At 42.9% G+C, this 26,846-nt stretch overlaps 1 protein-coding gene across 19 annotated transcripts in view; it reads left to right on the top strand.

Moving 5' to 3' along the window:
- MSI2 (musashi RNA binding protein 2) overlaps positions 1-26,846 on the top strand; it is a 1,016,916-nt gene that overhangs the window by 909,482 nt on the left and 80,588 nt on the right. For 8 of the 19 annotated variants that reach the window (XM_069226626.1, XM_069226625.1, XM_069226628.1 and 5 more), the window contains one exon: positions 14,715-14,891. The exons of the other annotated variants lie outside the window; for them this stretch is intronic. In XM_069226626.1, coding sequence (XP_069082727.1) covers positions 14,715-14,891 — 177 coding nt within the window. The remainder of the gene's footprint in view (positions 1-14,714; positions 14,892-26,846) is intronic. 19 annotated transcript variants of the gene reach the window in all.

Raw genomic sequence — 26,846 nt, 5'->3', positions numbered from 1 at the left:
TTAACGTCCCCTCGAGGCTGTATAAATTATACAGCTACTGTATAAATGGACACGCACGTATGATCCTTCCCTTGGTAAAGCCGAACAGGTAATATGAGTGTGACCTGATATAGACAAGTCCTACTGGAAGATGTTTCGGGGACTATACTTTTAATCGAGCTGCACATAAAGGGGTTTCTGTGTATCTGGGGAGCCAGAAACACTTGTTAAAGGCAATGGAGCTGTTACAGTAGCGTGAAGAGAAACATACTTATCCCTTCATGTGCCACAACTGCATTTGTACTACTGCCAGCCTATGGCAGTCAGAGCCACAGTCCATATTCACTTATGCCATTTAGCCTCTGAAAAGAGGTGAAGATATATTTAAAGATATCCATGATCATGGTATGTGCATGAGCATTGTTCGGCATCATATTTTCATAAGACCTTTAGAAAAGTTACTTTATTTCCTACATCTAGACAAATGCACGATTTCCTTGCCTGCTAGAGTGCTGACTTCGAAGTATATACATTTTAATTATCTTCCTGTGGCATTGTAGTCTGAAATGTTACACCTTGGAAGACTCAAAGTCTTAGATAGCCCAAGTTGTAGAGGTGCTGTTCTCAGAAGGAAGAATCTTAGATATTTGCTGAGTAGGGAGGTACCGTCTGCTATATTAACAGATGACCCTGCCTTTGATTTAGCAGAGGGAGAGCTAAACTCCTAGCAAGAAAACATGTGAGCCATTGGAAATTTGAGGAAGTGGCATAGGTTAACTTGACGGCCCCAGACCAGGTGTTTCTGAATTTGATAAATGCCACTCTGTAGTCTAATTGCTGATTGTACGCAGCATGGCAAAGAGAATGGATTAGATTAGCGTGTTGCAGTTTTGAAACTGGGGCCCATACGATTGGAATTTAGCACTTCAAGTATAGCAAGCAGTGCTCAGGCCGCTCTGACGTTTGGAACCAAGATTAAATTCCTGACTCGGAAGATGTACATTTGCACTACAGTTTCTCATTGAGTTGAATATACTTACATCGTCATATCTAACCCACGCATAACGAGATCCTGAACTAGGGCTGTCTTGGTTGTGTGCTGCTCAGACACCAACAGCCAAGAATCATGAAGTGTTTGTATCCTGAAGTTTAAGGTGTTAGGACTTCAGAAGTAATCCCCTTGAAACCCTCTCTTTCCGTAGAGAAGTGTTCTAGCCTGTCTCTGAAGGATGAGTGAGTTTGTCACACACTGACCAAGTAATATAGAAGAGGCGGTTATAAGCCAGTCAGCAGGAAGAGTCTTGCCTGGTGTTGGTGACCAAAGCCTGGAAATCCTCAAATGGGGATTGAGGTTCTTCATAGGGGTATATGAAGGCTGCCCAACAAGACCAACCGGTAAGGCTTGCGGACCCATTGAAAGACTTGGAATAGTGATACAACACTAGTATTGAAAAGGTGCAGTTTACACAGACTTTGACCCATTCAAAGCTGTATCTCCAGGGGCCGTCTCTAATGCTAGTTCTGGACCCCCTTCTAACTTCAGTGAGCCGCAGTTGGATCCAGACTAAAACAAACAGATTGCGCTCCATAAAAATGCTCATGTAGAAAGGAACTTTCTTCACCATGGTGCAACCCGAGCCCAATTCATCTGCATACACTTGCAAGGCACAATGTTTCCCTGGCCACACTAAAAAGATACATAGCAAAACGTAGGCATTTTGTGGCATTGGCACAAGTTTCCCCTCCTCTGATTTATTTATTTATTTATTTATTTTTAAAGTTTAAGCTATTTTTCTTTGGTTTGTTTACATTAATTCCTACACTTTGTGCAGGCGATAACATGTTTTGCTTTTTATGAATTTCCTTTGATTTTTACATTCTTCATGCATTTAACTGTACTGCTTAATTAACATTCATCCCGGGATGATTGCATACATATCTGTTACAATTACCAGGAGGAGGGCGACAGCTCACCAGACCCAGGTGACGGCTACAAACGCTCATTTCATTTTGTTTATCCGATGGAAGTTTAATGTGGCGTCGAGATCCTTTCCTCAACCCTAGAAAGACCTAACTAGAGTGACCGCTTCCCCTGCTAAACCACTCACGGAATGGAGGGGAGTGTGGCGGAGCCGTGGAAGGTCGACATTTGTTTGTTGTTAAAGATCTAATTAGGAACATGAGGGGGAGCTGAATGGCTGCTTGCTTGGCTAATTAGCGACATGCACGAAGACCACTTTGAACTTCAAGGACACAAAGCTATTAGCGTATACATCAAAAATGGATTAAACCTCTGTGCTTTTTATAATGATTAAAGATGAGCCGCTGAAGTGGAAATCCTTTGTGAAAGGCTGAACCGGCGGACTAGAGCGGGCTCTCTGCGGCTCCTCCAAGGGAAGCTGGGCGTGCCCTGTCCTCGGACTGGCGACGTCTGATGAGGCAATAAATATTGAACATTGCAACAGAGTGGAAACATCCAGCGCAGGCCAGGAGAAGCTCGTGTCATTATTTTCACAAGTGCCGGTACCCAGGAGGATGAGAGCGCCACTGGTGTTATCATTTTGCTTTGAGAATGAGCCTGTTCGAGTGGAAGCAGTCAGATGCTCACGGCAGCAGCAATCAAACGCCTCACCGGAGAACTGTACTTGTGCTGCTGTCTGATGCGGAAACCTGCAAACTGAGTGTCGCAGGACTTCAGTTTGCGGCGCCCCCCTTCCGGTACAGAAGTAGTGAATGTCCGGTCTGTGGCAGAACAACAAGGAAGACCGGGTTGCTCCCTTCTGACATCGAGAAAGCGAACTCCTGTTCTCTCATGGAATTACAAGAAAATCTAGTATATAGTCCTGGAGGAGAGGAAGCAGATGCCGATTCTGTCACAGAATCACAACACACACCAGTTTATACCCCTGTGGTACAGAGGAAGCGATGTGTCTACTGCCATAAATTTACAACAACTAGTTTATACTCCTACGGTTCAGAGAGAGTGGATGTCCATTCCATCTTAGAATCACAGGACAGACCAGTGTATCACCCTTCACTACACAAGAAGTGAATCCCTATTCTGCCACAGAGTTACAAGAAAGACCAGTTTAGAACTCTGATAGAGAGGGAGTGGGTGCCCATTCTATCCTACAATTACAGGACAGACCAGTTTATACCCCTTTCATACAGAGGAATCAGAACTCTAGTATGTTATAGAATTACAAGAAAGTGCCGTCTATACCCTTTCAGTACAGAAGAAGCAAATTCCTATTCCTCAGCTTAGTTACAAGAACTCTGATAGGCAGTGGATGCCCATTCTGTCATAGAATTATAGGACAGATCAGTTTATAACCCTCCGTTAGGAAGTTGAAGCCTAGCCTATCATAGTTACAAGACTAGTATATACTTCTTCAGTAAAGAGGAAGCTGGTGCCCCTTTCTGTCACAGCACCACAAGAAAGACTAGTTTATATTCCTCTTGCACAGAGGTGTAGTGGTTGACGATTCTATCATAGAATTACAAGAGAATCCAGTATATATTACATGATGAAGAGGGGATACGCATTCTGTCACAGAATTACAAGACAAAACCAGTTTATACCCTTCTGATGCTGAGGAAGCAGAGGCCAATCTATTGTACAATTACAAGAAATAAAGTTTCTTAATCTTGTTTAGATTTTGATGTGAGGGTTTCCTGTTAGATGGTACTTGCCATTTTCTGATTAGACGTCAAGGGTTTGTAGACTAATTTCAACTAAGTATTGAACCCATAATTTGACTCCCGTAAGTGAGTTGTCTATTACCCTTTATCAACTGCATGCTTCAGAAGTGATATAATTCCTTCTCCTGCCAATCTAGTGTTCAAGGTATAGTGGAGCTCTCTCACACCCATTAGGGCCATTTACAAGCTTACCCGATAGAAGATGGTAAAAGTCCACCAATGAACACCAGAGGATATGAAAATGCCTTGCAGAAATATTTTTGTATTTAAAGCCTCTAAAATGTCTTCTCAGAAGTCTGTTTTATTATCCACACTAGCAAACATCAGCGTCAAAGCAGTGTGGCTTGAGAGATAGAGGGATGTGGTAAGAGGAGGAAGTTATTGGGGACTCTACACTGAAGAAGTTGTAAGCTTATCTAAAGACATTGAAGATTTTGGTACCAGTGCAAGTGATAACTAAAACTATTTTAGAGTTTATTTGCAGTTTAGTGTTTCTTATGATATCTTGTTTTGTCAAAGTGCTGGTGGTTAGTGTTGTGAATGTGCCCATTGTATGGTTTTACTGTTGCCTTCATCCATGCAAAAAAAGGTGAAAAACCTTTGTTTTCTTCCCTGGCTATACAGCAGTTTATAAAGCAGCCAGTCAAAGTGTAGGATTTGCTTTCCGTAGTCCTCAGCTTTGTTCTTCAATGTAACATACTAGCCTACATTGGTACAATCCTGCTGGTGCCCATTTGTAGCTAGTAAGTAGTCTTGATCATAGGCTTGGAGGGAAGTAGTAGGAGTTGGGTTTTGCATAGGGGGAGCTTTTCCACTGCATAGCACAATTGGGAAGATGTGGAGTCCGGTTAAAGAACTTCGAGATTGCCAAGAATTAAGTGAGAGTCCTGATTACATTGGTTCCTTTGTCCAAGGACTGGAAGTGGGAGCTACTCTATAGGTGCAGTACTGGTTAGCCAAGAATTGTCCAGCAAAACTGGAGCGTCTGTCCCAACAATGTGGCATAGATCCATCCCTGTGGGTCTGTATTGGACAAGACTGGGCTAGACTTTGGGAAAGTTGGGAAAAGATGCTGACCGTGAGCTATGCTAAACGACTCACCCGCCCTATCAGTGACTTACTGGATGTACCTTTGTGTTTTTCATGTTTGCTCAGCTTAAATAGCATGGATTCTTGGATACAAAAAGGAAGACTTGTATTAACATTGTTGATAAGCCTAGTTTCCGTCTTGATGCCGGTGTATTATCATATGTCTGAGAGTCACTTGGGTGCATTTGTTGTTGCAAGCCTTATGGAAATGGCTCAGAAAAAGCACGCCCTGTAAAGCATCACTAGTGCAGCCGACCATCAACTCTTATCCTCTGGATTAGGGGTTTTGACGGGGCCAGCGGCCTCTGTTGAATGACAGAAATGTAGGTCTCAAAAGACGGCTAAAAAAGTAAAATAGCTGTATAAGTGCCAGCAACCTGTTCTACCAACGCTTATCAAAGTTTAACAAGGGCCTATTACTGTGGCTTCAGTGGTGTGGGACCAAGCGCCAGAGGCGTAACACAGGCCCCCGTGGAGCAGGAGGGCCCCATGTAGCCTTTGGGCTGTAAATATCTGTTCGATATGGAAGCGAGGGTTGCCTCCTCTCAAGGGAAAACCGGGGGTGGGTGCCAAGGGAGAGGGAGTGTTGGGAGACACAGGACAGAACCAGCGGAGAACGTTGGTCGCCGAATGAGGAGGAGGTCGCATCCACAACGCAGACTGTTCAGTAAATTAGTAAAACAGGAAGCAGTTTCACGGGCGCATCTCCCTGGTTCCTTTCCTTATGCCCACATCTCGTGATTCGCGGCGTGAAAGCTTCCTGGCAGCGCTGCCTGCATGTCCTCTGGTTTCCAAGTAGAGCTGACATCTGACCTATAATTAGAAGCCAGGTCGGCGTAACGCCGGCACCCGCACAGCGTGACCTGTTCCTGTCGGCCGTCTGCCAATGAATTCAATAAAACTGATGCTGAATCCACTTAATGCATGACCCCTGCCCTCCTGCGCACTACTTCCGCAAGTTACAACTTGCTGTGCACAACTTCTTATATTGGATTTTTGCGCGTGAAGCCCCCTTCTTCAAATACGCTTCCTTTTCTAATGTAAATATTCAACTTCTGAATATTTTTACAGATCGAAGCAGCAAGCAATCGCTGCTTTCCTGTATATTGCCTATAGACACCTTTCCACACAATGGCATGCTACTTGTGGCGATATTTTTCTTTCCTTCATGTTTTTTAACACTTTCGAAGCAGTGTTGCTTAGAATTGATGGTATATTTGGGAGGCTGGTTTGTAGCGTGTAGATCTTTGCAGAGGTGTCTCTGCGTTTCTTCCTTTTAGGGTACAGAAGAGGAATTATGTAAGGTGGGGTGCACAGGGACGTGTGTGGCTGAGCTGTCAGGTGTCATTTTATGCCGGATCTTTTGTTTTTATTTTGTATATTTTCTTCTTACAGTGGAGTTCTGAGGAAAGCAAGGAAGTTATTTGTTGACCTCCTAAACTGATCAAACAAGCCTTGTGTATTTTTTTTCCACATTTCATACAGTGCACCACCTCTACCAAGGGTTAGCAAATTACTTTGCATTTCAACAATGAAAGGAAATACACAATATAAATGAGATTATTGCCAAAGGATGAATAATGCAATTCAATTAACAAAGGGAGTAAATCATTGTAAAAAGTTCAAAAGCAATATGAAAAGTAGGATTTTGTAACCCAAGAAAGTAGGATTTTGTAACCGGAGAATGCAAACAGATCAGCTAGGTTTGTGACAGATCCACGCTGAATGAGAAGACCCTTTTAATAACCATAACATGGGAAGGGAGTCGCCCTTAGTCTCTTCCCTTATATCTATCCGGCCCTCTTTGAAGTAATTTACATGGTTTTAATTTGCCCACAATTTAAATCAGGTGTTGTCACAATTGTGCATCTCAGAGTGGACATCTAGTGCTTATGAAGATGGACCTTGATTGGTACCAGCATGCGTGCTGCGTGAATGGATTGGTATTGTGTGCTGTCACTTGTGTTCCCATTACAGCATCTAAAGATGCGGAACCCCTTGCACAGATCAAAATACAAGATTAGCGAACTTTCAAACTTTAGTGGCATTGGATTTATGATCATGACGTTTACAGGAAGTTGCCTTTTTCCAGCGTTCCTGGGGAAAAAAACCCATTATTTTAGCCATTGTGTAATATGAAAGGGCTGTTAGAAGCAAAACAGTTTAGAACAGTGCACAGAGGAGGATGCCAGTGGGCCATTTCGGTACCTTAAAATCCTACAAGGTAATAAGGGTGTCTCTCAGCTCCCCTTATTTTGGAAGATTCTTGAATGGTTTATATTTATTAGGCTCACTACTTACCTACCTAATAATATCCCGCTATGTCCCCTCCACCTTTGTGTTCCTGTTCTTGGAGGCAGCCCTACGTGACGTCACTTACTTCGTTACCTCTGCCTGGTTTAATCCCCAGCTCTCTGCATTGATTTTGCTGGACCTGTCTACTGCTTTGGATAAGACTGATCTTTCAGCTCTTTTAAGTACGCTCTTGATGTCTGAGTCATCTTATTCTTTGCCATAGACTATGCCTCTGATATCCACCTTTCCTTTGAGCACTACATGGCCTGACATTCTCACACATGCAGGATAGACATGTCTGAATCCCTGCCTCATCCAACCTCTCTAACCTTACTCTGCTCCTAATAGTACATGTGCTCTAGCTCTGGAAAGCTCTGCATGCTATTTATATTGTGCATAAATATGGACTCCTGCATTATAAACATAACCTCAAGCACCGTCGGATGGATTTGTCCTCGCATCCTGTTTAACATTGCAAAATTCATCATTAGTTTCTCATGAGTAGATTGGATTCTAACCGCTTACTGCTTGGTCTCCCCAAATATTCTTATTTGTCTATTGACAAAGGGATTCACTTTGCCACCTGCACGTTCTACTGCTCTCTCTCTCCCCCTTACATCCCTCCTAGCTCCAACACTTAGAGCAATCATGTACCAGCATCTGATGAGGTTGAGAAACCCTTGGTAAAAGTTCGTTTTAATGGTCTTTTTTAATTAAAAAAAGAAAAATTCATCATTACCACGTTTTTGCTACATCCATTCAGGATCGAGAGGAGAGGACCAATTAGGCCTGAATAATTTAAAACATTTAAAAGAGTGTTTTTCAGTGTACACGAAGCAACAGAACTATGTTAGGTATTTCTGACAGTCTCGGAGCTCCCTGTACCAATAATAGGATCTGATATAAAACCTGGGTGGTGAGGGCTTTCTTGCAGTAATAATATTGTCAGAGGGCGTTTTCTCACCTTCCTACATATTTGAAGGATGGAACTTTGCAAAGGGGTTCACTGTTAAAGAGGATTTATTTCATTCTTTGACTCTGCATATGTACTATTGGTTCATGTTTGTTAACACTTATGTGGTGTTGGGAACCAGCCAATACAGGGACATGCCTTTGCCCTTCTCTAATCCTTTCCCACATCTTATAGAGACGCAATTGATGTCTTATTCCACCTTGCACACGTTCCACTATTAAAGATAAGTGGCAGAACAGATAATTTCCTGCTGCCAGTGTCATTTACGGAATGATAAGACTCTAGCTGGGTAGCAAAGGGGCAGTGTACATTAATTGGGAAGCGGAGGAGCTGGCACGTGGTAAAATGTCATGTATGCCCAGGGGTTTTAGATGCACCTTAAAATGCACAAAAGTGTTACATTGCACATACTGACAATTGCAGTACATTACATAAATGAGCATCTATAATTGTAGGCACATGGAGATGGATTGATTTGCCCAGAGTTGCACAGTTGTCAGTCAAACTCTAGAGGTGGGAAGAGAACCTAGGTCTACACGTTCCAAAGTCGACATTTCTGCTCTAGTTCACGATCCTTTCATTCCTTATGCAACCCACTATCATTCTACGAAGAAGACCGACCAAATAAAGAGCAAAGGTCAGAGTAGCACGTTTGATCTGGTGATATCTTGGGACAACTTAAGCTGACTGACTATGTATAAGTAATTTTATGGAAGAACAATTTGTTCACAGCTGAGTTGCCACCTGGGCTGGGCAGTGATCCTTTGCAGGGAGGCTGCTCATCCACCACGTCATTTAGTCACCCATTTGGGTAATCCTATTTGTTATAACAGAATGCTGCAAACACACGTGTGCTGTTGGGTGTGGCAACATACAAGGGAACATGAGGAAAGGTGTGTGAGTGCAGCCATGCTAGCAGGGAAGCACAGAATGCAGGTGCTAAGAAATGTGTGCTCAGATGTGTTTGGGATGCAACACACCTAGAATCCGTATTTTCAACGTTTCAGCTGAAGAGAGATTGTGCAAGAGGAGCTCTACTTATTTCGGTTAGCTTGCATTTTCTGGAGACATGAAAATGTTTTGCACATCACTTTCCTCCCTGTGGGACCCGTGATCAAAGCGCACCGCCCGCAAATATCCAAACAGCCAGCAACAAAAGGCCTCCACTATTTCTTATCTCTGGGCAAAGCGGCATGTAAATGATTAAGGGGTGAATGCCTTTTGCTAACCCTTCCAGACAGCAAAATTGTACCCTTGCAACCCATACAGCATGAAAGTGCAACCCAACCAGAAATAGAGTAGAACACCGTATCCAGAACACATAAGCAGAGGATTACTCAATCTGATCTGTGATGTAAACCCTGGAACTGCATGCATGAGCTACCATTCACTTTTGATAGCCAAGAATTGTATGTGGCAATGCAAATGGCAGACTGTGCACAGTATTTTCTGTTGATTTGGAAGACCTGCAATGCAACATTTTGCATATACAGAATGCATAATTTAAGGTGGCATCACTAATTGCAATCCCCATTAACTGCTCATGGCATCATATACTGCATCACCCTGATGCCATTGTTGAATAATTCACTTTTGATATCACCAAGGACACCGTCACTGCATTTAGCACTCTGCAGCATTAGACAAGCTTAGTTGAAGGATTAGGCCATGCCGCTGTGGCCAAGACAAATATTCTTGCCCGTCTTTTTATTGGATTTCCGACAGCTTCTTGGCGAGTCTAGACTACCCTGCTTGCTACAGGCACCAGACGATATGTAGCTATTGAGACATATCAGCAAATAATGCTTAATTGGATCGGCTGTCTTACCTCATAGTCACAGAACTGCAGTGTATATGCCGTTTTTGTGATCCATATAAAGATTTTTTTTTTAAATTGTGCCACAGTGCATTGCTCACCGGATACCGGACATCATTAGCAATCCTTCATTGGCAATGAATTATTCATGCTAATAATCACATTGTTGAAACGTATATTGGATCTTTTTAACAGTATTTCTCAAATGCCACAGAATATTGAAAAAGAATAATCTTTGCATTTTTTTATTGCAAATACATCGTTGACTTAAACTGTAGTGTGCTTTTTGATGACTAGCTTGTATCCCAATAAGACACCGACATGTCTTTTGTTTTGCTAGTAACCGGTTTTGATATTTTTTTGGGATGAACCTTACTAGACTCAAGCCTTTCCTTGTAAACTCCATATATGTTAATAAGAAAGCACACCCCTCATTGCTCAAAGAAGTCTGACTTCAAGAAAGTTCTTCAGTGTGTGGTACTGTCATTTCAGACCGTCATTGAATATACTCCATTTCTTATTGATTTATCTAGTCTATTCGTCATAAATCTCCTCAACCCACCAATCAGTGTTGGTTATGGGTTCGTTTATTTTGCATCTGCCCCATCAAATTATCTTTGTTTCTCTTTATTTCCAAGTGTTCTGTAAAAGAGGTTAGTCTAGGGCTGTTAACAACAACTCCAGTTTGGAGCGATGTGGCTAGAGCTGATGTCCAGGTGTAATTAAAGGTATTAATAGTCCAGTTCCTTACCTTTTCATGGTCCAATTAAGGCAAGCACAACTTTACAGCTCTAAAATGTTCATATCTTTTCAAGTTCTTTGTCTCTTATCTTACTTTCTAACTGATTATCTGAAGCAATTAGGGGAATGTCAGTTATTGGTCTAGTACTGGGCAAGATCTCCGTCTTTAGATTTATCTTCTTCAGGTATGTATTACAAGGTTAACCCCAGGAAGTGAAGAATCGATCGTTTTGCCAGGTGGTGCCATAGTGGGAGCAACAGTAAGATGTGCGATTTTGCTGAGATTGGAGGGCATCCTCAAACTAAATGCTGGACTTTACCACTTCAGATAACATCTATGTCACTTGGTATGAGTACTGATCCCTTTCTTAATAGAGTATCCCAGTGGCAAGACATTGTTGATATGTTCTGATTCAAAAAAACACCACAGTGGAAATAATAGCTTTGTTACTATTCTGTTAGACCACAACAATCAATCTTTGGATGCAGTTTTTTCTTCAAGTGACTTCAAAGTTATCGGTGAAATTTTTCATCCTGCCTTTTAGCCAGATTATACTTGATTTCAGTAAGTAGAGTTGGCCACACCAAGGAGATTTGTATGATCTAAAACGAGCTGTCTTTTAGTAATGCTATCTTCCGTGTTACTTACTGTGACAAAATGTTCTAGTGATCAATTTCCGAACCGTTCGTTTAATTTTAACCAGTGAGTCTCCTCAACAGAGCTGATTCTGTGTAGAATCTGCATTTGGGTTAGTTGCTTTTCCAAAGTATTTTTCTATTCCAAAATATACAATCTGTAAAATGTACTAAAGGGATCAGACCATTCTTCAGGAATGAGCAGGTTGCAGTTAACTTGAGAAACAAATCTCAAATATTCACTGCTATTTGGTGGAGGGGAGTGATGGATTCTACATCAGTCTGTTTCCACAATCGCTCTGCAAGCAAACGGGCAACAGAAGCAAAATTCAGCCGAAGGGGCCTTTCCTGGATTGGTGCTGACCTTTTGGCCTTATATTATGAGTGGGCATTAATAGTGTCAGTATGTTAATGTGTAGTGCTTCACTGTCTCATACACTATGGGCAAAATATGCACCAAAGTACAGTTTTGCAATGGAAGGCCTTGAGGCTAGAGTGATGCACCATTTATGTGGCAAATCAGGATACCGAATGCAGATCTGATATTAATTGTTACATACCTGCACTCCTTATGTCACGTCAAGGTTTATCACTTTTCTCTGACTCTGCTCCTATTGTGATTGGAGCCTTTGAATCACCCTTCTGGGTCAAGGTAATTACACTCCTGGTCAAGGGAAGGATGATCAGAGGCCTCTCCGTAGCACAGGCACACTAGCCAGTAGCTGGGCCTGCTTTTAGGAGAGAAACACGTAGGGACATAATCTGCATGTCATAATTAATTTCACACTGAACCTGGCCTGTGAATGTTTTACCCCACTGACTCTAATTGGGTGGCCAGTCATAAGAGAGGCTGTTCTTTGAATTTTTGAAGAGAAGGGAGCTGTGGCAGCTAGGGGCTGAGCTTAGGCTCTCGGGGAAGGTCTTTAAACAGACCACTGGGCGGCACCATCGTTAGATGAAAATGCTGTGCAGGAGGGTTGGTGCCAGGGTGGAGTAATGTGTGTCCCTAGGACTGGACAGAGATGCCTACCTTCTGGAACTTTCTTCCCCACTTAAACCTCCTGCAAAAGGGAGAGACCTTTAAAAACTGTCTGAACCTGGAAAAGGGATGTTGAAGGAAGGCCCTGCTGAGAGAGAAGTGACACACAACTCCTACTGCAAGGATGGATTCAAGGACTTCTGACTTCAGTTAGCACCTAGAGACTAAGATTTGTTTCTCTAGTGTGAGTAGTGGTCCTCTACGTTTTGGGGGGCAGAGGAGATATTACCTTGTTATGGTGGGCGGGATTCATGACCTTATGTGGACCTGTCCAGCAGGTGTGTGATCTCAAAAAGAAAGAGGTCCCAGACTCCTGCTTACACACTTGTCTTGCAAGTAGCTAGGATGCCTCATAACATTGGGAATGCTGGCAGGGAGGGGACACTGCCTGGGGAGCCAGGTGCCCATGGAGGGAGGGCAGAGAGCACAGTCATACATAAATATAAATGGTTTAGACACCTGAAAAATCCACACCTGGTAGCTGGAGCACTCCACTAAAACCAAAACTCAACTTTCCATGTGCTTGGAATCATTACAGGTATTTGTGAATGTCATTGTAAGATGGTACCAACCTTCGTGATTTTAATGGTGTTGATTTGGTTTATTGTGAAATACTTCTGCTTTTACTAATGAGGTAATAGAGCCAGTTGGGCTTGCCTTCGATAACTACACCAAAATGTATTGTTTCTAGTAGAGGTGGGGTAATGTGGTTTTAGGCTTCAGAGGTCGCCAGGTGCTGTGAATTGTTATGAAGGTGTCACCAGAGGTGTTTCCATCTGCTATCAGGTAGACAATTAGGAATGAATGTGTAGTATTGAGTAATGTGTTCGTAATAAAGTAATTTATCTTTTTTTTTTGTTTTAATAAGTAAAAGCTCTGTCTGTACTTGATTTATTTAGGGGATTTGTTTGTTACATACCTGCAGAGTGGGGTACTAGTTCACATCACTTCCCCCGAGTAGTCTTTGGACTGCTGTGCCTCGCTACCATGAGAGAATCAAGTGCTAGAACAGGGTACTTACAAGGTTGCAGACTTATTACCCGAGAAGAACCAACATCCTTCTCATCAGAAATATAAAAAGCCCTCCTTTGGACTTTTTTCCCCTCATTGGTCTTATACATTTTCTGGGTACTGCTAATCTAAATTTCCTTTTTTCTAACAGGCTTTCAAATGTTCGACCTATAATAATCAGTTTTGTACCTGTGACTCTGGATCCCCTGCTTCACTCTTTTCTCGGATTACAAACAGCATGCCAGCCATTCTCTATTGGCCCTTGGCCCTCGGGTGGGGTCCCCTCCCCTTTCACTAATGCCAGAGCTAGAACAGTGTATTTTGGGTGGGTAAAAAGTACGTTTGTGTGTCCTCAGTGTGGCACCCAGGGGTTACATGCTTTAGTAGTCTGTGGTGAGGATAAAGCAAGAGAGATTAAGTGTTACAGGTGAGTCTCTTCTTATTGGCTTTCAGTATGTTTCAGACCTGCTTGGGTCAGCCACTGTCCTGCCTTGTGTTACTTGGAGAAATAAGCGCCACTGGCTAGACATGCTGGTGGCAGATGGACAGATGCCTCGTGCAAGCAGAACATGACACTTTAATATACACCTTTGGGGGATGAATATGTACACAGGCACAACTTGCACTTCATGGTTTCCCCCACACAGTGGGGATATGTGTGTGTATTTATATTTTAAACGTGTAGTATCTTTTCTGTATACGTTCTAGAATTTAAACTTGTTTTGTGTTTTAATAAATATAGATGTTTTTGGCTTCAGAAAACTGATACCACGTTTTCTTTGGTCGGCCTTTATTTTATATGCAATTCAGTCTAGAACATCTCTTGACTGAGTGCATATGTTTTATGCAGGTCATTGTGAACGACTGAATGGGTTGTGTGCTTTGACTGTACAGATTAATAGCATGAATAGTTCATAAGTAGTCCTGTACCCTGTGAGGCGTACATGATTCTGCAAACAAATACGCATGATTTTACTCAGCTTGTTCAATTCTTTCTGCCTCACACGAAGTCCTGGTCAGTGCGGCTGGGACGCCCCTTTCACCTCCAGTATCCGCAGATATTGCTAATGTTCTAGCAAAGCAATCTTTCCCACCGGTCCTGCTGTGACAGCTTGCAGAATAAATATTGCCTTCTCCCTGAAAAGCTTTATTCCATGCAGTGCACATTCATTCAGTATTCCATACAGTGCACATTCATTGTGTGTAGGTTTATGGTCACAGATGTGCATGCACATGTGTGGAACCGAATACATCTGTGTAGCAATCGTTTGTTTTTAATATGTAATCAAATTTGGGCTCATGCATGGTACCGCTCTATTCAACGTATAACTTTTTACATCTCGCATTTGTAATGTACAGTACGGCAATATGTCATATTAATTAAGAGACGTGACAGTATGGCACCCGGAATGATAGAGTCCCTGTATCTCTAGGGATCCCCGATTACGGTTTCTATTCTTCGCCCGGTGATCAGCGGGCTCAAATATCCTACGCGGATTACGGTTCCATGGGTCCTCGGGCGGCTCAGATGCTTCGCAGCGAGCACGCTGCTTCGGCGAGTAACTCCCCCCTACACCACCTGCCCAGCCCGGATCAGTTTAAGAGCCCAGGTTTGTATCACATTTAATTCCTTTGGGGGGAATGCACATAGGCTTTAATGGCAGGCGAAGCCCTGCTTGCCAGTCGGGCGCTAAAGCAAGTTCACTGCATCCTTCTCCATCCCACATACTTCGTGGTGAATTTTGTCAAGGTGCAGTTTTTGTTTCAAGATGTCTCAAAGACTAAATTAAAACGATTTGGTCCTTTTTTGTCCATAAATATAATTATTACATTTTAATGTGTTTTTAAATGCACGCTGTGGTGGGATATATAAGAACTGTACTTAGTCATAAAAATGTGTATCCCAAATAGTCTGAGCTCACGAAACTTCTGTATTTTATTAACATTTTAAAAAAAAACAATTTTCAAATTACAGTAGAATGTAACATTTAGTGATTATTGAGTCAAATCATGTTTGAACCTGATTATAACGCACCTTGTAATTTCATCCATGTTGATCACTTTGTTGTGTATGTCATTAATTCAGAAGCTGCTTTTAGTGCTTTTTCGTACTTTGTGTTTTGATGTCTTTTGTGGCTTTTCTGCCCACCCGAGAATTATTCCGTTTAGCTGATTAAATGCCCATATGTTAATGCCAAAATGTATCAATGGAAATGTAACTGTAGAGTAGTTTCTTTATTGATGGCCTTGCATGTACAGCAGTGTATTCATGAATGAATCCCGAGTCATCGTGGCTGTAGGTGTGCAGTGAGTGGTATTGCCATCTGATTTCTTTCTCTGGGTTGGATACATAATGATTGCATAATTTGCCTTCAATCTCTATGCAGGCACATTGCATACATAGTGATAGGCTGAGTACTTTATAAATCTGCAGACATCCAATGATCAGCAAACTTGAATGTGCCAAACCGCTTCTGAAATTCCAATGCTGGATAGTAAATTCGGAAATTCTTCTAGCCCAGACCTCTGTTTTCATAGTCTGAGTGATGCTTTGAAAGAGGACAGTATAGGTCCTTTCCTGTTTTAAGAAGAACAGTTTGTGGGTGGGAAGTCTGCATGCTGATCTTACGAACTTCCTTTTTAACTTAATACAATTTATAAGTGTGTCCATATATTACTGTATGGACTGGGAAGGAGTGGTTAATGTGCAGAAGGGGAAATGCAGTTTCAATCTCATGATCGCTTTCCATGTATGTTACTGACATTTCAGCATTTTGCGTACTGTTTTTAGCAACCTAGTCCTCCATATCTGAACTATGAAGTTAGTTCCTCTTGACCAAATCTCTGAAACCTGGTTTGGTACAACCTCCCACTCCTCCTCATGGTGTACCAAAAACGCTTTTTCCAGCCTATTGCATGCCACACTCACTGATAGTGCGCCACTAATTCCCCGTCCTAATTCTGGTGTCCTACAAACTCACTTCATACCATAACTTTCCACAACCTACCGCTCAAATCTATTGTGTGCCACAACCTGCCTCAAACCGTGGCTTGTCATAACCTCTCATTTATGGTGTCACATCTACCTGCTCCAACCCATAGTGTGCCACATCCTGCCAGTCCACCGAATGGTGTGCCACACCCTCCTAGTCCAGCCCATGATGTGCTGTAACCTCGCAATCTAAACCATGCCCTCCCACTCCAAACCTTGATTTGCCACTACCTACCATACCATTGCTTAGTGTGCCATACCCTCCAACTTCAAATATTGATGTCCTACAAGCTTTTCACTACAATGTATTGTGTGCTGCAGACTGCTCTAGACAACGGCTTACGAACACCTCTTACTCCAACACTTGGTATTCCACAATCTTCCACTTCAAACCATGTTGCCACAGTGTGCCACTCCTAGCCTTGGGGTGCTGCAACCTGCTCCAGCCATTGCAACAACCTCCTCCAACCACTGCAACAACCTCCCACTCCAACACATGGTATGCAACAACCTCTCACTCCAACTTACGATGTTCAACCATTGTGTGTACAACCTTTCACTCCAAACTATACAGCCTCACACTTACTTATGGAGTGTGGTACTCCTTCCCAGTTCAGTCTATGGTGTACCATAGCCTCCAGTTCCAAATTATTGTATGCCACAGCATGGTGTACCACAGCCTCCCACTACAACCCGCAGTGTGCTACTGTCTTCCACTTCAAAGCACATTGTGACACATCCTTCCACTACAGCCCATGGAATGCACCCATGAATGTGGCACATATTTCCACTCCATCCCCATATCCTTTGAACCACACCAATGGTGTACCACAGCCTTCATCGCCAGCTGAAGATTTGCTATAAGCTCGCACTCAAAATCGCACTTTCTCACTACAAACCATGGTGTATCAGAATCTCCCACTCCAATATTTGGAGTGGTACAGCTAGCTCCACTTTACACTTTGAGTGCAGTAACAAAAATTAGGCCAACTGAAAAACTTTTTGGTTGCTGCTGCCAATCACTGAAATCGAGCCCATGTTACAACCACATTGGCTTTTCTACACATCCCTACTTTTGCTTTAACCAGTGTAAAGGTTCTTGCACTTGTGCCCAAATCAACGTATTAGCTTTGGGGACTGATTAGGATGGTGTACATACCCAGAGGATGATTCTTGGCTAGGATACAGTGCATAACTAGAGAGTGGCGACAGCCTTTGTGTGGTTCAGTTCTTCCTAAACTTGACTGCGCTAATACTGCTCATATGAGGGCTCTAGCCGGTTTGATTAAGTTTCCAGCACGTGCAGAACAGCGGCCTGCTAGAAAGGTGATCAAAAACAAGGCGAAACAGCACAAGCAAGCAGCTCTGACGTCATTGGATTGACAGCTTGCTTCAAGTCTTTTTTTTTTTTTTTTTTGCTCCATGGAGCCTTCTGGACTAAAGGCCCACAATGTTTGAAGACCATCACTGTGAAGCAAAAGCCTCCAAGAAATCTTTGGCCATTTTGTTATCAACTGACTCGCAGCTCCCACTTTTGAAAGAAAAAAAAGTAGTTTGGGGATTAGGGTTTAGGGGCAGCCACAAACCTGATATATGTGAATGTAAGACTACACCACTTTTGTAGATTCAAGACCAATCCATTTAAATTAGTATTCGCCTAAAGGGGGCTGCAGTGCTGTGGTTGGTTGAGAGCTCTAGGTAAATTAGATCTAATTTATTAATGAGGGAAGAGGAATGCCCAATGGAGCTCTAAGCTTTACTATTGCCTTTTAATAGTAAGTATATTGGTTCTGTACACGGACCTCCTTATTTATGTTAAAGCACACGTTTCTGCAAGCAGTTTAAAATACAGAGAGTCTCCCATCAACCATTTACAAGCAATCAGCATTTCTTTTCACAAAGTTGCTTTCCTTAGCGTATATTGTGAAATAATATGAGGTGCTTACAAGGTGCAACTGATGGCAACATCTTGTATGGTACATCGGGGTTTACAGTAAACATTGCGGTTGGGTACACAAGTCTTTTTAGGGTCGAGCCTGCGTTGCATGCGCTCGCGCAGGCGTATCGCAGCAAGACACTTTAGGGTTTAGAAAAGGGCTCGGAGCCCTGTCGACGTCACGTCAGTGTTTTTCATTGGTTCGTGGGCTTGCCTAATAAAATCTGCTTGCTTTCATTAGTCGAAGGCATGCATACGTCATGCCTTTTCCGGTGGCTAGCCCTCCTCGAGCGCAGGGACCAAGTACAGAAAACATGCGAGGCTCGCTGTTTTCTGTCCGGCTCGTGGACTACTTTTTCTCTAATTTACTAGCACGATTTCGCTTGGCAGAAGTCGAGCGCTTTACACAGTTAATTGCACTTTTTCGGGTTATGTACATAAATGCACTTTTGCCGATAGGTTAAAAGTCGGGTTAGGAGTTCACAACGCTATCAGCTCAAACATGAGCAAACGCGAGACCCGTTGCATTGCAAATGCTTGTTTATTTTACAATTCAGTCTGTCAGTCTCTTGGAGGTACTAGATCTTCTCCATTTTTGTTTGGTACATGAAGCGATCTGTTGCCTCCCGTTCCTTGGAGCTGTGCACCTCATGTTCTGATGCCGCCTATGCGATGGCTCTGCTGCTCATTTACAGTTGACATGTGGTTAGGAGATCGAAAGGATTAGAGTTCTCGTTTTACCGCAAAAACTGCTTCATCCGTTTTGTATCCGTTTATTGTATAAATTGCTATAGACCTAGAGATTTAATCCCGGCTAATATTCTGTTCTGCTCCTGCGTTCGCCCCTCGAAGCTGGTTGTGGTCCAGTTGAGCTCTCAGCATATGGTTGTGTTGACTTTGTTGCACTCTGGTGTTTTCAGTGGCTGCCACAATGCGGTTTTCATAGTGTGAAGTTTGTTTTACCTTCCATTCCAGAATTTGGAACAGAATTTAATGCGTTAGAGTGCACACTGGAGACTCTTGCTGGAACAGTTAAGAGCTCCATGGAGTGCGTTTTATCATTACTGCGAGTTTGCACAGCCTTTTTTCCAGTGTGTTGCCTGCCACAAAGCCATTTTTATTTCGTATCTGAGATTACTGTTTAAGAGCGTCCATGCTCTGCAGCTGTGAGTGCACGAACTTTCCTCACTCGCGAGGTTGACTGATCGTGCGCACGGCTTTTAGGGCACATGTTTGGATTTGGGCACGAGTAGCTCATTTCATGGCCGTATAAGAGCTCTGCGAAGCCAAAGGATTCTCAGCGCTGCCCTACGTATGAGAGTGCAGTACATGTCTCACTGTTGCATAGTCTGAAACGTAAGGAGAACTTTACACGCCACGAGTATATGATCCGTCTAGGTGGACTTTGAGCATCAGCACAAAATCCACTGGTGCCCATCTGCTCTCTGCTGTATTCTAATTCCATTAAAGCCCAGTAATTTGACCTCTTTCCAAAATTTGAGCCGAACTTCGGTGGTAGGGAATGTAGAACAGTATTTATACATTAATTGTTATTGCAGTCCTTTCCAAGGTGGTATCCAGGGTCCGACTGGGACAGGCCCGGGCACCAAAAAAGTGCCCCCCCATTAGTGCAAATTAGGGCAGTTTTTAACTTATAAAGACAAGCTTTGTGTGTTTTTCCCCAGATATAGGCATGTTCATTAATGTGTTTGCGACATGCAGTGTTTGTGGTAATATCAGAGAAACAAACCGCCAACGGAGCGGCCCACACATTGACCTGTTACAGCAACCCTTTGGGCACTGCCAGGTTGCCCTATACACCAGTCCGACTCTGATGGCCTCCATTGTTGCACAGGTGCTACACAGCACCACACACCTGTTGACCAACGTCATCATGCGCTGCAGTTGGTGTGATAACGCCAGCTCATTCAATTCAAGCTTTGACATTATTTTAGGTGGCTGCTCTTCTGTCTGGTAGGGACTGCCTGACAGTTCAATCTCTGGACTATTGGGGTGCACTGTAATTTGCAACAATGTCCTTTACTTGTGTCCTACTGTCAGTCAGCAGTTCCTTAACATATTGGCCCTATTCTTACCGTAGGTGACCAGGCTTGCCTGCTAGTGTCAAGGCATGGGACGACATGCACTTGGTGAAATAATGTCTTCACTATGTCCGCCCAAAAGTCCGATTAGATGTGAAAGATGAGATGCCCCTTAAAGTGCTTGAATTGAGCTTTGGGGTTTTCGTCTCCATCTGGCATTTACTGTGCCATAGAACCAGCTTCTGCTTAGCGCCATGTTAATGTTCTCCCTGCCGTCCACACGGGTTATTGCGAAGCTTTGAAGATCCGCCCCTCCTGTGTGTCCCTCTGATTGGTAGAGCTTGACCTTGTCCATCTCTCTTTTCTGTACATCTACACACGCTGCGTGGATAGCCCTTCTAGAAAGACTAGCCCGCGGTTATTGCTCTTGAAGGCGGGTACTAGGGAATTTCAGGTAATCAGTCTCTTTGGTAAAATTGTCCTCTCTGCCTCTCGGTGTCAGAGCAGCACAGGGTCTCTGTGCGCGGCGCGCTTTATAGTGGGGCTTTCATCCACCTGTTCGTGTGAAGCATCCTCTGATCCTTTGCTCCCTGGACAGCAGTTGTGGCCGGCAGAGCCATTGTTCAGCACTAAGCGCACACTCGGGCAGTGCCCATTGACACCAGCTGCTTCCTGTTCACAGGAAGACGTTTGGCAGCCAAGAAAGGCTTTAAATATAGCACATGAAACACTGCAGTGGAAATATTTAGATTACCAGCCCTGCTAAGTGAAGCGTTAAAACACAGGCTTGGTTTCTTTATGGCAGCTCTGAGCTCTTCCCCTCGGTACTCACTGAATCTAGACGGAGGTCTCTCAATACTCCTGTTTATGGCCCTGCATTAATGCATGTGCTTCCGGGTCCCTCCCGATTTAGGAATGTGCGCAGTATAACGAAGTGGAGGCGTTTTATTCTCTCCGTTTCTCCTGCTGTCACTTTTACGATCAGCAAGTGTGAGGTCATATATTGATTACAATTAAGGGAAAATTACATCATTCAAAATGTGTCTCCCACCACCCCCAGAGCTAATATTTAAAAAACCCAAACCAGCAACTCGCCTCGTATTGACCCGTACAAACAATTTTATTTTGGTCAAGGCTTTATCTGGTTTTTTTTTTGGTTTGTTTTTAACGCAGGCACTTGGAGAGACTTTAAAGGGAATAAAAGCAACCCGGCCATCTTTGGAAAGCATATCAAGGACATGGATTTGTATGAACCATTCCTGAGGATAGATAGCATATTGGTCGGCACGCGCCCTGCTATAAACCCCGAGCCTTGTAACACAGGGACTAAATGTGATAATTTATCTAGAACTCCCAATGTGCTGTGTGTTATTCAGAGAAGTGTTACTATTTCTCAATTCAGTGGTACCCAATTTATCAACTCGAAATGATGAGCTGGCCAATATCAGGATTCAGAACTGTGATATTCAAGTTAAAGTCTCAGACCTGCCAGATGTTAAGAGTCTCCATACCACTTGAGTCACCTTAAGCCAGTCCTAGCTTCCCATTTATCACCTTGCATCTCTTGTGCTTTGAGGCCCATTTATATGGGAATAGGAAATCGATAAGTATGGGTAAATGTGGTCTTCGTTGCTTCTTCAGGCCTTGAATAAAACATTGTGAGATTCTGATAAATTACTATCTTACTGTGCATCAAATTATAACTGTGCAAATTATAATGTAAGTGGGTTTAAAGTAATAAAAGTATGGTGTAAACAGGTGCCCACCACTTCCTCATCCCACGGTAGTTTTAAACTGGGCTCATCAGACAATGCTGTATATCCAACCATACACCCGGAGTTGTTTCTACTGCAGTGCACATTTTCCTTGTACGTTTCTCAGAGCTGATATTTGGAGCTAAGCTTTTACACATGAGTGTTTAATGTAAGCCAGTGGGGGCCCAACACTTATTTTTCTTTATCAGAATATGACACTGAGCAAGCAAGACTAAAATACACACAACGGAGAGACTGAGGAAGAGAAAGACAGACAAGCCGTCATAAAGGGAGAAAGTGGGAACCTGCAAGAGTGAGCTAAAGGGACAGGAAGTGTCTGGTAGTGCATTTAAATGGTGATGAGGGGGATTTAAGACTACCAGCCTTGGTATTTGGCACATCAACTTTTAATTGTACTGGCTGTGGGTTTGTGAGCAGAGCTTCAGGCACCGGCACTCTTTCCATTACAAACCAATCACTGTCACACATCAGCAACTCAAAAAAAAAAAAAAAATGAAAGCCCCAATAGGCACATAACAGCAGAAATGTAGAAGTTCAGTCATTTATATTGGTTAACATGTTTCCAAGCACTTCCAGATATCCAAAGATAATAGATTGCAGCACAGAAAAAGAATCGTTATCCAGGCTCTCACAATCTGGTAATGTAGTCTCATGGTTCCAACAGTCAGGAATTTGGCAATTAAACCCCATCCCCTTGTTCACAGAAACACTGCATAGAATATAGTGACAAGTGTTGGTACCAGTTTGAAACCTGTACTGCACTCTAGCTTCTCCACCTTTAGCCATTTTGCTTATTTTGGCTAGACTGAACACCAAAAGGTGTCTGAGTCTTTTCTAGCTGATTTGATGAGTTAGAAAAATACAAATCATTTCAGGAGCTTTACATGTAGGCTGCTTCAGCTTTTACACACCTTCAGACACAGTATAACTCAAGAGACAAATGCTATTCTAACTTTTGTTTAGCATTAAATCTTCATAAATAGCTGTGTGTACAGTAAATGCATTATACTACATTTTGCCAGCTTAGGTTTGCACCTCACTATGCCTCTGCCCGCCCCTTTTGTGCCCACCTTAATGCATTTATGAACAGGTCTCACAGTTTAACAATTCAGCAGCCACAATTAGGAAAGTCTACCTTCCGGTATTTAATTGCTTGCATGATTAATTTGATAAATCCTGGGCCACGGACTCCACTCTCCCATTGAGTGGAAGGTAATGAATGGTGTGTGTGTATACTGTGGACACATTTTCCATGAAAGAGAGGTGTGAGTGCTAGACTTCTTTTCATAGCCCAAATGGGCTCACAATTACAACATTGAATGTGCCACTCCACCCATACGCATCAATGTCCTTAATGTGCATTCACTCAGGCCTCCCTCTCAAGCCATTGAGATATATTACAGATGTTCTCACCATTTGATTCAATGGTTGTTTACGCTTGTTCCTCTCATAGCTTTTCTATTACAATAAGGAAGAACTTGTTATAACCGGATCAGTCATACGTTTTCCATTTCAGTAATATGGAACACGTCATAACCGCGTTGATCATACCAGAGGCGGCAAAGAAAACGTAAATACTGGAATTAAACCTGCTAGGTACTCGGTTTGGTTAACATGAGCGTTAGTTACGGACTGAGTAAGAGGAAGTCAGGGGCACCAGCTGTTATCCCTGGTTTCCCTTTGCATTGCCCTGGTATTGCCAATGTCAAACCTGGTCCACTGAGGTAATAGGCAGAAGTAGAAATGGAACGTGCATAGAGTTCTAAGTGTCTCTCTATTACTGTTGTTGAGGGTCTAAGATTGGGATAATGGGTAGGTGGGCTAATGTCATATGTGGGAAAGGAGGCATGACGTCACTTACACCACCACTGGAATTGTGGTAGTTCACATCTATGAGCTGTGTCATGCCACGAAAATTGGACAGAAAAGATATGGAAATGGGAAAGCAACAGGGTATGTATTGTGAGGCTGCCTCAGAGGTCCCTACTGAGAGGTAAGCATCAAAATAGTGATGGACCAGAATGCATGAATGAATCCACGCCACTCTGGGTACCTTGCCGTTGCATAATCTTTAAATTCACCTGCACCATCACAGAGTGGAAACAGGAATATGCCACAAAAAAAGGACACTTGAGCCCAAATTTCCAGGCTACATCCTTTTCAGAGGGACCAAAAGCCACCCCAAAGTTGGTTCAGCTTTCTTGGGCCCCTTCTCAAAGGGTTAGGTTCAATTTCTACAGCTCAGCGAGCTGAAGACCTGTTTTGGCAAACGCTTCACGTTGACGAACCCCCTTGACATAAAGTAAGTGCTGGTGAAATACTTACAACTTTTTTAATCACTAGGGATTTCATTGTATTTAATCTTATTCCTTTGTTTCGTTTTTTTGTAAGTGGGAGAGAGCCAACAGAAGAAGGGAGGGTGCTACACCTGAACATTTCACCATAATGCCTCATCTGGTGTTTTGTATCCGTTCCTGGAGTCCTCACCTGGACCGGTGTAGCCAGTTCTCGATGTATGATTGGCAGTATTGTGTGCATTTCTGACGGCCTTATTTGGGTTACTGTGCCCAGGTATGTTGGCCATATTACAGAAAGGATAGACAGCTTGGTTGCATTTCTGAGATTGATTGCCAAAGTGGTGCATGATTTAAACGAGGTGCCCTAAGAGAACAGAACTTAAGATGCATCCAAGTATTAGAGGGAAGAGATATGGGGGTAGGAGTGGGACAAATTATTTATCCCATTGGGAATAAATAGTGTATAAGGTGCAAGAATTGTTCAGCGGAATACCAAGTTGAGAGGTAATTTTTAGCGTGACCTGATAAAGTGTAGCTCAGATAAACACTGGGAAACAAATTTTTATAAAAATGCCATTAAGTGTGTGATACATCTGCTGGAAGGTAGAGAGAAAACCTTTCATAAGTTCTGTGACAGGAACAGGAGAGCATCAGTTCTCTGTAACCAAACTGCAGATCGGATACAGCATAGCCTGCGAGGGAAGCCACCACTATACTGTGAGGTGGTGTTTGACTAACATAAAAGACTTAACTTTTTGAAATACCCTATCCATGGGTTAATCATACATTATGCGTGCTTGGCGGGAGTGCGCCGTCTTCAACCGTCTGAGATAGTCTATACAGGTCAGATGGCGGTGAGAGATCCTTTAAGAGTGTGTGACTATAGGACCGCACCCCGCCAGACACGCATTATATATGATTAACCCATGGATAAGTTACTTCAAAAGGTGAAGTCCTCTGAATGATACCTTGGTGTGATAGGCAGGGAAAGTGGTTATTGGCCCTGGTGAAGGCCCATAGACCAGATTGGGCTCTTAGAAATGGCCGAAATATATTGGTCTTGGATTAATGTTTCCTGGGAACATTGTAAACCCACAGGAAACAGAAGATATCTTGGTTTTATCTATACCTTTGGTACCCTATAATAGGAATAATTCATGGGGTATATCAATAGGTATTTTTAAGGATATGATCTGGATCCCTGCTGTTGTCCAGTTGGCATTTTATTCAGTATTCCCAAGAGCTCTTGGTGGAGTCCGTCCCAGTAGTGTCATCTTACCAGGTGTGAATAGACAGCTGATGATGAAGCATGCCACTGTTTAGTGAGTGAGACATCTATTCCAATTCTTGGAAGAGTCTAATTGGTTAGCTGTATGTGAGGTTAGTTTAAAAGAACCCCATTATTGGACGAATGGCCCTGATATTTAAGTAACTCCCGTAACCTAGTTACAATTGTCTGATATAGTTTGTATGTTGGGAGAATGTGACTAGGTGATATTCTCTCACTCAGTGATACATTTAATCAGACCTCTTCCCTCTCATTGAAGAAGGAAGGAAGCATGAAAGAAGTAATTTCTTACGCAGCTGCTCTTTCCTTTACCCTCATCAAGGAAACACAGGGAAGGAAATTTCACGGCATGCCTTAAGTTACTGATTTACCCAGAAATCCTGAACCAAAGGACGTGCTAGCAGAGCCGTTTCCCTGGAGCTCCCAAAAAATGGCATAACACCTACCTGTCATTTGGAAATATTAACCATCTCATTGAGTGCTTCTTGGTTGACAGGAGGCTGTTTGGCAAAGCTCTTGCCATCTAACTGCGAGTAGGACTTTTCTTGTTCTCTGTTCCATCTGTGAAGTTTCCTGGTCACCACATTTGGCCTATTTCACTAGTTCCTTCTTTGATCTGGAAAGTTATCTCGCAAGATACTGGCACCACATCCCTTTTCAAAATTAAGTAGCACTTATGAGGAAATATTGGCTGTCTGCGGGAAACATCACACAAGGATGTAGACAAAACAAGAAACTGCAAATTATAGGTAGGTCAGTAATCAAGATGTCCCAAAGACTTCTTTTACATCTGTCCGGTAGGGAAGTGCACTGTAAAGGGCTACGCTTTCCTTCAGGTTTATAGTATTTCCAGACTTCTCAACATAGGACTAGCGTATGCACAGTAGTGGGGCTACCGAGCATATGCAGTAGTGGTCTGTCCATTCTGCAACCCACTCCTTTTATCATAACCTTTACCTCATTTTATCGCTCATTCTCACCTATTTGTATTGTGTTTTGGATTGCGGCTTCGTTTATGTTCTGCTGATTTTCTTTATTTTTTATTATATATTTATTTATTTTTTGGGTAGCCCAATATTTTCGGACCTTACCTACAGAAATTTGCTTCTTCCTACCACACCTTGCAACCCAGCGGAGCCTGTTGAGCTAATTTTGGTCTCTGTGCTGTGAAGTAGAATGACTGCGTCTGTCCTGCACTGCATACTTTTCATTCACTGACTACGATTTCTGTACTG

This window comes from Pleurodeles waltl, chromosome 3_2, assembly GCF_031143425.1.
Source record: "Pleurodeles waltl isolate 20211129_DDA chromosome 3_2, aPleWal1.hap1.20221129, whole genome shotgun sequence".
Classification (NCBI taxonomy): Eukaryota; Metazoa; Chordata; class Amphibia; order Caudata; family Salamandridae; genus Pleurodeles; species Pleurodeles waltl.
The sequence above is the reverse complement of the archived record's forward strand: the minus strand, read 5'-3'. Positions and strand labels throughout refer to the sequence as shown.